Source organism: Corylus avellana, chromosome 4 (assembly GCF_965113065.1).
Source record: "Corylus avellana chromosome 4, dhCorAvel1.hap1.2, whole genome shotgun sequence".
NCBI classification, from domain to species: domain Eukaryota; kingdom Viridiplantae; phylum Streptophyta; class Magnoliopsida; order Fagales; family Betulaceae; genus Corylus; species Corylus avellana.
This window is the reverse complement of record NC_142493.1, coordinates 24,941,822-24,951,471: the sequence shown is the minus strand read 5'-3', so window position 1 is coordinate 24,951,471 and position 9,650 is coordinate 24,941,822. Positions and strand designations below refer to the sequence as shown.

General features: G+C 35.7%; 1 protein-coding gene and 1 long non-coding RNA gene across 2 annotated transcripts; one reads left to right on the top strand and one right to left on the bottom strand.

Annotated features, from left to right (window-relative positions):
* Window positions 1–2,567: 2,567 nt before the first annotated feature.
* On the bottom strand, window positions 2,568–7,343 carry LOC132177624 (quillaic acid 3-O-glycosyltransferase CSL1). Its single transcript, XM_059590023.2, has 8 exons — window positions 6,692–7,343; window positions 6,496–6,576; window positions 4,733–4,870; window positions 4,405–4,617; window positions 4,210–4,309; window positions 3,764–3,936; window positions 3,291–3,638; window positions 2,568–3,203 (listed from the first exon to the last, which is right to left on the bottom strand). The coding sequence occupies exons 1-8, from the start codon at window positions 7,292–7,294 to the stop codon at window positions 2,655–2,657; spliced, it is 2,205 nt and encodes a 734-aa protein (XP_059446006.2). The 5' UTR covers window positions 7,295–7,343; the 3' UTR covers window positions 2,568–2,654.
* Window positions 7,344–8,117: 774 nt separating this feature from the next.
* On the top strand, window positions 8,118–9,207 carry LOC148586504 (uncharacterized). Its single transcript, XR_015911982.1, has 3 exons — window positions 8,118–8,407; window positions 8,541–8,632; window positions 8,989–9,207. It is a non-coding gene; the product is annotated as an uncharacterized LOC148586504 (long non-coding RNA).
* Window positions 9,208–9,650: the final 443 nt, after the last annotated feature.

The following is a 9,650-nucleotide window of genomic DNA, read 5'->3' as shown; positions in this document are numbered from 1 at the left end:
ATGCTGGATGGGAAGGGAGCACGCATGACGCACGGATTTTCACAATGTGCGTTAACGATTCGAGGTTAAAATTTTCTACTCCAGTAGGAGGCATCGTACCATATTAGCTTCCCAAAAATTACAAAGAAATTTGTTCTCATGGGCAGCAATTTGAATAAATTAACTAATGATTAATTACATATTATACTTTATTTGTAGATGCCTACTACTTGGTGGACTCGGGTTACGGTTTATACCAAGGTTTCCTAACACCTTTTAGAAGGGAACGCTACCATCTTCAAGAGTGGCAAGACGGGGGTTTACCAATTAATCAAAGGGAGGGATTTAATCGTAGACACGCGTCGCTGAGGTCAGTTGTGGAATGCGCATTCGGAGTGTTGAAGAACCATTTTCCTGTCCTGAGGAAAATGCCTCCATACCGAATCCGATATCAGCGATTGTTTGTAATCGCTTGTTGTACAATCCACAACTTTATTCGAAAGCATTCTGGAGTGAAAGACAAATTATTTAAGGAAGCTCTAAAGGGTTTGAACCCGTCGGTTCATGTTAACGTGCTGCAGCCAGGGGCAGTAGTCCCATATATATCAAGTGGGTTATGGCCAAATCAATCAAGCGTCAGCACGAGATATATGGGAAAAATTCGAGATGTACTGGCCCCCGTCATATGTGGGAACATGGCACTTTCAAATAGTAGTGGGCATGGATAATAGAATTGATGCCATTTTGGTGGTTTGTACGGGGCCGTATTTTCTGCTATGATGGTTATTTTGGCTATTTTTAACTTGTTAGATTTGGTAATTGTTTTGTAACGTAACCGATGGTGCATTTTGGAAATCCGTATTTGGATAACAGGTAGTATGTGTATAAGTGACACTTTCATTTATTACATTTGAAATGTAGTGGACTTGTATACAACGTTTGATATCACGCATATTGTTTGTAGGAGAAATTTCACTAAGCCCCCCTGAACTTCCGGCCGATTTTGCAGACCCTCTTGAACTTTCAAATCTCTCATTTTGAACACCTAAACTTCCATTTGCTCTCACTTTAGACCCCTCTTTCAGTTTTCAATGTTAGATTAAACGGTTTGACTTTTTTATACCCATTATACCCCACGTTAAAACTACACCGTTTTGGACTTCAAAATTACAACACTCACCAAGCCGAAAACGACGTCATTTTGGACATTAAATTTTCTTTAAAAAAAAATTTTAATTTTAATTTTATTTAAAGCAAAATATTTAAAAAAAAAAAAAAAAAAAAAAAAGGAGGAGAAAGATCGGGGTGGTTCCAGCCACCCCTTGGCCAAAATGGGGTGGCCGGACCACCCCATTTTTGCCCAAGGGGGTGGCTGGAGCCACCCCCTGGCCGATCTGGGGGTGGTCGAACCACCCCAATGGCCAAGGGGGTGGTCCTTGGCCAAAAAAAAAAAGAAATGGTGGGACCGGGTGCATTTGGGGGTGGCCGGACCACCCCCAAGGGGCTGGGGGTGGTTTCGGCCACCCCATACAGTTTTTTTTTTTTTTTTTTTTGGCCATAGGGGTGGCTCCAGCCACCCCCTTGGCCAAAAATAGGGTGGTTCGGCCACCCCATTTTGGCCAAGGAGCCACCCCGATCTGTTTCTCCTTTTTTTTAAAAAAAAAAATTTAAAGTTTTTTAATTTTTTTTTTTAAATATAATTTAAGTTGTCATTATCTGGTTGTTGGTTGAGGTATGAAAAAAGTATGAATAATTTAAGTTTTGTTATTGAAAATTGTGTGAAATTTTTAACTGCAAAACCTGCACATATTAGATGGCACTATAACAAGAACAGTATCATTCCAGTTACAGTGTCAGTCTCGAACTGTTGGCAAACAGAGCCATAGCGGCTACGTTCACGTCTCTCTGAATTCTTTAATAGGCCATAGATTCGCCAAAGAAGACAGAAGAGGACGTCATCTGTCTTATCAAAGGACACTGAGTTAGCTACCTCACATTTACTATTCGACAGTTTATTAATTAATTTGTTTTCTAGTCCTCACATTCTCTCTGTTATTGTATATCGATCGGCATATGGTTATTATCAGGAGTACGGGCCATGCATATTTTCTTCATGGATTGACTTCAATCTTCAGAACATGCACCATTTATTTATATTGCTGGCGACGGGCGAGCATGATGGTTAAGCTGTCCATTTTGCATTTTTTTTTTACCCTTCAAAGCTCCCCATCGTTGTGTTTTCCAACTCTTATTAATACAAGAAAGAAAACTCAAAAAAAGGCAAATACTTCATGATCTAAACAAGGAAACTCAACTAAAAATGGCGTTTTGCCTTGTCATGAGGCTATGGTACATTAGACCGCGAATGGCACCGTCGCACTTTCTTTCGAACATGAATGCAATCAGAGCATTTTGCCTTTTCCCTTGAGTTTGTAGTACATTACGTTTTTAATCTTTTTCTTAAACCAACCTGGTTTCTGATCTAGTGAGGGGATTAATTAGGCAAACCCCTAGCTACTTGCACATCAATAAATAATAACAATGAAATAGAACATCAAAAGAATTTCCCATAGAAAGAGACATACAAATGTCTTTCAGTAATGAAATATATATATATATATATAAAATAGTATTAAAATATACGATAAATATGCACTAAATGATTTATGTCCCACTTAGTACATTAGAATGATAGAACCCAAAAACAAGTAAATAGCCGAAAACATGGCAGATAACAGAGTGGCCGATGATCGAACACGTCCCTTGTCTTTTCTCATCATCATCCCCTCCACTATAGGAAAATTAATAATTAAAATATAGAATGAGATGAAAATTTGCACAAACATCTTGTCCCCATTGCCGACAATGATCACTCTAACAAGTCCACCGACGAACGAAGCCATGTTCAAGATGATTACTGCAACCATTGGAACAAGAAACATGTTTGATGTTTGAAAATCAAATTTTCCCATTTGGTATAGTCTGACTAGTTCATCGTCCGCAACTTTGTTGGTGGGCAGGAAACTGGCTTCTCTCATTCCAATCTTCTTCATGATAGCATCTAAGCTTCCATACAAGTAAGATGTAACCGACTTTATCATCCATATCCTCTGTTCATTTCTCCATGTTTGCAACGACCCGCCGGTTAAGAGGACCTCATATAAATGTTTAGCAAGGGACGACAAAAAGATGAACATAAACGCAAGAAAATACAAGTTTGACACCTGTCACACAAATGGAAGGTATATATATGCTTATTCATCCAAAAAAAAAAAAAAAAGAATTAAATAAAAATAATAGGAGATTCTTACCGTCGGGTACAAGGGGATGCCATTAAGTAGACAGAGCTGAGGAATGGTGGCAAAGCACCATAGTGGCAAGAAACAAAGAGGAGAAAATGCAAGTTCTCCATAGCACATACTCTCAAGAAGAGACATTCTTGGCGGTCCATATATAAGAGGGCTGAAATTTGATAACCCGACTTCTAATAATCCGGAGCTCCATCTGGTGCCTTGAATCAAGAAGTCATTCAAATTGGTGGTGCCGCTCCCCAAGAATTGTGGCTTTGGTGGATCATGATAAACCGAAGTCCAACCTTTGCAATGTAAAGTGAACCCTGTCAAATAATCTTCGAGCACAGAATCATATAAAAAACCGACCTGCCAAGGAGGAAATTAACAAAAAAAAAAAAAAATTATATTAAATGCCATCCATCAATAATTCAAAAATGACATAACAAAAAAAAAAAAAAAAAAAAAAATCATGAGGTTTACTAATTACTTGCCTCTTTACCCCATCTCGTGTCACTTTCATAGGTGCAGGAGGCTAATAATTGAGTCTCTGTAAGAAATCTATGTTGATCATTGATCAGATTGGGCTTGCAGTTTTGGTGAAGGGATTTGATTAATTCATTGGACAAACCAAATGATTGTTTAAGCTCCTTGAGATTATCAGTGTCTACAAATTAAAAGTGGGATTAGTGTCGGTATATGATCATATTAGCATCCATCGAAGAAAATCATAATGGAATGGAAAATAAAAATGAATAGCATAATAAAAGAATATTATATTTATAGAGCTTATAGATGATTTTAATTTATTTACATTTAATCAAATTCCTTTATTTAGAGTAATGTAATAATCAAAAATATCAAAGAATAATAAAATATACCCTAACAAGGATTAATGGCAATGGATGTCAGAAAAAATAAATAAATAAATACAAAGTACCTTCTTGTATGGTGCCTCCACATAATGACACCCTCTTGATATAAAAGCCAGTACCAGACAGACTGGGTCCCTTAAGCCCGTCTAAACCTTGCCATTGCACCTAAAAACCGACAGAAAATTAATGTTAGTCAAAAAATCTGCCATCTTCTACTTCTTAAAAGGCTCAACACACTCGGTTTCTGTTCCCATGCATACCGAAAAACATGACCTCAGCTGACTGTCATAGATGTCGTTCTTACTGATATTGTGGAATCTCTGAGGGAATTGAACAAAAGCTAGGGAGGGTGAGATCTTAGAATCAAGGTGGAAGCACATTGCTTGCCTTGCTGATGTCGGGTCGTTGCAATGCATGTCACAATCTAGCACTAGTACGTAAGGGGAATTACTTATCATGCTGGATACCCGAAGCTGCAATATATAATCATGTTAATCTAAGTTATATATATATTGTTAAATTACGGTTTATTAAAATTTAATTATTTAATTAAATACTTTAATGACATATATGAGGAAAGATTCATACGAGAACATTGAGTGCTCCAGCCTTAAAATGATGGGGATGAGAAGGCCTTTTCTCTCGAGAAACATAAACAAGCAGAGGCATCTTAGCTTGGTCTACCTGCAGTACTGTGTCGCTGGTATCATAATTAGCTTGTATCACCTGCATGCCAACTTCTGAGAATTAGATAATCTATATTATTAATTCAGCTGCATATCTGCATCAAAATGAATTATCAAATTATTTTATACAAAAAGCCTCTTGCTCAGAAGATTATGATTAGCAAAGTTAAAGTCTACGATTTGCAGACATTTCTTTCATTCCTCCAAAAAAAAAAAAAAAATCATACTCATTTCTACGCAATGCACATTATCAAACAATTTTGTTTACTTTACTTTAAAAAAAAGGGCTAATTACTTTTTTATTTCTTAAGTTTTCACTTTTTTTTTTTTTTTTTTTTTTCTCACATAGGTTTCAAATCAGATATATATCGACTTATGAGTAAAAACTAATTTAGTATACATCCATCACATTCCGTCAGCACAAACTAACGGACTTTCACGTATCTTAAGATAAACATACTACATATCCTAAAAAAATAAAAAATAATTAAAAAAACTAAATCGTAAAATATATATATATATATATATATATATATATATTATGGGGTGGCTTGACCCACCCCATTTTGGTAAGGGGTTGACCCGCTACACCATTAATTGGCCATTTGAGGATGGCTCAGCCATCACTAAGAGCATTAACAATGGTTTTCTTTTAATTTTTCTGAAGTTTAAGGTACACAACTACTTTTTGATTTTTTATGAAAATATATTTTCCAATAGCTTTCTTTACATTTTTCTATACTGTTAAAATATTATTTTTTTACAAAATACAAATTCTTTCTACTCTCACTTTTTTTACAAAATTCTAACATAATTCATAATTAAAGACAAAAATATGAAATAGGAGCAAGTAAAAAAAATGTTTATATTAGAATAATGTATAGAGAACCATTTTTGATTTTCTACATATCGAGAAATAATGCAATAATTATTTAGTGTTGGTTAAATATAAAAAATCTAATGTATTATGTAAATAAGTTTTTGTGATTTTTTTAAAATTTTTCTAAACATAAAAGAAGAAAATATGCTCCAAGCGATTTAATGCCATTCCCTTCTTTTTCTTCCTACTTCTGTCAAAGCTTATCGTATTTAGGCTTTAAGCCCCATCGGTAGGCTATACCCTTGTAGCTCTGTGTACGAAAGAAAACAAAGTCAGATCTCTCTCTCTCTCTTTCTCTCTCACATTCATCAAGCATCTGATGCTTTTTTTTCTCTCTCTCTCTATATATATAGATCTGATCTCTCTCTTTCTCTCTCACATTCTATATATATATATATATATATATATAGAGAGAGAGAGAAAAAAAAAGCATCAGATGCTTGATGAATGTGAGAGAGAAAGAGAGAGAGATATATATATAAAGAAAAAAAAGCATCAGATGCTTGATGAATGTGAGAGAGAAAGAGAGAGAGATATATATATAAAGAAAAAAAAAGCATCAGATGCTTGATGAATGTGAGAGAGAAAGAGAGAGAGAGATATACATCACACCAATCAATCCCTTCCCCTTCTCCTCTCAAAACTCTATAACAGATATAAATTGTTAGCAAATCCAGAGTTTTCCAGTACTAAATCAACCAAATACTAAAAATAAAAAAAAATAAAAAAATTAACATTTCCAGTGTAAGAAGAAGAAGAAAGAAAGAAATTAAAATAAGATGTACCTCGATGACAGAAGGGTGATCTCGAGTACTGCCTCCTCCTCTTACTTTTGTTATAGATTCCTTGAGCATCTCGTATTTTTCCTGCACCAATATCACCCGCCCTATAAGCTATGGCTGCTAAAACACAATTTTTCAGGCCAGAAACTAAAAGGCACAGGAAAAGACACAATCTCCGACATACACACACACAGCTCACCTTAATCTTCTGTCGGTGTGCCTTGAACTCGGAACCTCCATCATCTTCATCCTCCTCTAGAGCCGAAAAATACGCTTCTGGGCACCTGGTCGTGATTCCATACCTTGTACAAAAAGGAAGCCACCATCGTGCAAACCTCCAAGACTCCCTCATACCATGCAAAGTGAGAGGAGAACCCCCATCATCTGAAAGATACACGTGGAGCTTCTCCGGCGGGTAGTCGAGCGCCATGGCTGATAACACGGTGTTCATCACATCAACAGTGGGTTCCTTGTTCGGATCCGCGGTGCATATGAATACGTCAATGGGTGGGAGCTTATCAATATCCTCCGGCAATCTCTCTGGAAAGACTGTTCGAGTAACGGGACGCCAGCGACACGCTTGGCCGAGGAGCCATATGAAGGAGAGGAGGAGCTCTGAAGCGAACACAAGCACCCATGGTAGAGTTGGGGATTCTCTAGTCTTAGGATCTTGGAGGAGAAACGAGGCTCTGTAGTAAATCAAGAAAGCTAAAGCTATGGAGTGAATAAGTGCATGCGATCTGTGTGTGAGTATGGATAATTTGTGGACATGGAAATCATGGAGAGGCACGGGATCCTTCATTTCAATGCTCTCTCTAGTCTCTAGTGGATTGTTTTACTGTGTTCCGGCACAAGCATGACTTTATCACTCTCTCACACACGCGCGCGCGCACACACACGTCACACACACACACACACATATATATATATATATATATATATATTTATGAGTGATGTTAAACATCACGCCCATGATGCACCGTCACACACACACACGTCTCTCACACACACAAACACACACACACACATATATATATATATATATATATATATATATGAGTGATGTTAAACATCACGCCCATGATGCACCAGATAATTTGATATTTTAACATAATAAAATATAATATTTTATTATTATAATTAAAAATAAAAAGAAGCCTGAATGAACGCAGACGTTCTTTGTATCATGGCCATATATATATATATACATAATTTTTACTTAAAGATATATAGAAAGTGAGAATGCAAGTTAAATAGTATTTTTTTTTTGCACTTTAATTTTATTATTTTATCCTTAATTTTTGTTCATCATAATTTAGTTAGATAAGGTTATTTGTCTTTTAACATTTTTTTAGATTTCGAAATTATTAATTTTTTTTTTTTTTGAATCTAATGAATTTAAAAAGATGTTTGAATATTTTTATCTTTTATATTTAAATTATCATTTTGTCCCGTAAAGAGTCAAAGTTTTTTAGAGAGATTTTTTGGTCTTCTAAGGAGGAAGCTTCAGAAGGAAGGTGCAGAAGGACTTCACGGTCGATTAAGAAGGAATGGGCAAGAAAGAAAAGCAATTTTTTTTCCTTTTTTTTTTTTTTTTTTTTTTTCAGTTGCTACAAAGAAGTGTACAAATCTACCTAAACCCATTTGTGTATTCAGAGAAGGAATGGAGGTGAAAGGAGTCAAGAACAAAATCTTCAATTTCTTTTTTCAGAAATTACCAACTCTTTAGAGAGATGCTAAGATACGATCTACCAACTCTATCAACAACCTCCTGGATTTTCGGCTAAAAATCTGGTGTCTTTGGTCGCGAAAGATATAAGCGACACTTAGATAAAAACCCAAAAATAAATTCCCATCCTTTTGCTATTGCTGAAGAGAGAAGCAGCTGTTCATCACAAACTCTCTCCACTATAAGGTATATTTTTTCTCTTCGATTGTAATTCTTTGCTCTAAAATATATTGATGTTTGTTTGTCCATCCTCTTCGGTCGGAGTACATGAGTCAGAAAAAAAATCTACCTAAATCCATTTTGTTTTGAGAGGAGAAAGGGCGGGAAAGAGGAGGGCTAGACAGAGAGTGTTCAATTCCTGTATTCTCATTATCTATTCGGCTCTTCTTTGCTCTTCTGTAGTCACCCATGGTAAGCCCCAACATTTTTTCTCCATTTCTGTTTTCGTTTCTTTAACATTAAATGTTAGGTTATCTACATGATTGTATTAATTTTTTTCCTTCTTTTTCTTTTGGGGTGAGAGTCATATTTGTGTGCAAATGCGTTTTGATTATGTTTTCTCTCCTTTGTTATGTTTTTTAACTCCAATGACATGCAGACTCTAATATTTGTTTTTTTCTTATGTTATGTTCTGTTTTCTCTGAATGTCAAAATGGACAGCATATTCCTAAGTTGCACTGATTTAATTGTTAAACTACTCAAACATTGTCTTAACTTGGGTACAAATTGAAATTTTTGTTCTTTCTCATGTTTGCGAAATTTTGAAGCATATCCCACTGGAAAGCCATAACCAACACAAGTTAGTGAAGTAAAGCAACGTCCAGTGACCACAATACCCCTGAAAAATCTCTGCACTCACTTCCTCAATGCCCGATGTTCATGCTCATAGGTAATTGTGTGCTCTATTGGGCTTCTTGGATTAGTTCTCTATTTTAGGCATTAATGTGGTAGAACTGTGTTGGGTTCTCTTTCCTATTGTCTTTTTCTTTTTTGGGTTTTGTTCAATCTTTTTCCAGGTTTTGCTCATTTTTCTATGTTGTGAGAGCCTTTTGGTTGATTTTCTTTTTTTTTTTTTCTTTTAATTTGACCGATGGGAAGGGATTGGCTGATCATGTGAGAGGGCCAATATACTTTGATTTCTTATGTTTTTTGTGAACTCATTTTGTCTTTTTTGCCCAACATGCTATTTTTTAAACCTTGGTTGGCCTGCTACTTGGTGCTATGTTATACTTGAACTTGTGCGAAGTAGAGTGCTGTGACAGCCTTTCGGTTAAAAAATTGGCAAATGAGAAGGCATTGGCTCATTGAGAAGGCCAGTGGCGGAGCCAAGATTTTTTTATTGTAGGGGTGGGATGTAAGATTAATATTTAATTAATATAAAATAATATTATATTATACCATAATTTACCAAAAACCAATATAAATTATT

Bases quoted from the DNA above. Each gene is read 5' to 3' on its own strand.
- LOC132177624 (XM_059590023.2), bottom strand. From the start codon at position 7,294: ATGAAGGATCCCGTGCCTCTCCATGATTTCCATGTCCACAAATTATCC. The intron at 4,618-4,732 runs GTATGAATCTTT...TATATATTGCAG, and splicing joins CTGGAGCACTCAATGTTCTC to CTTCGGGTATCCAGCATGAT. The intron at 4,310-4,404 runs GTATGCATGGGA...GTCGGTTTTTAG, and splicing joins AGCTGAGGTCATGTTTTTCG to GTGCAATGGCAAGGTTTAGA.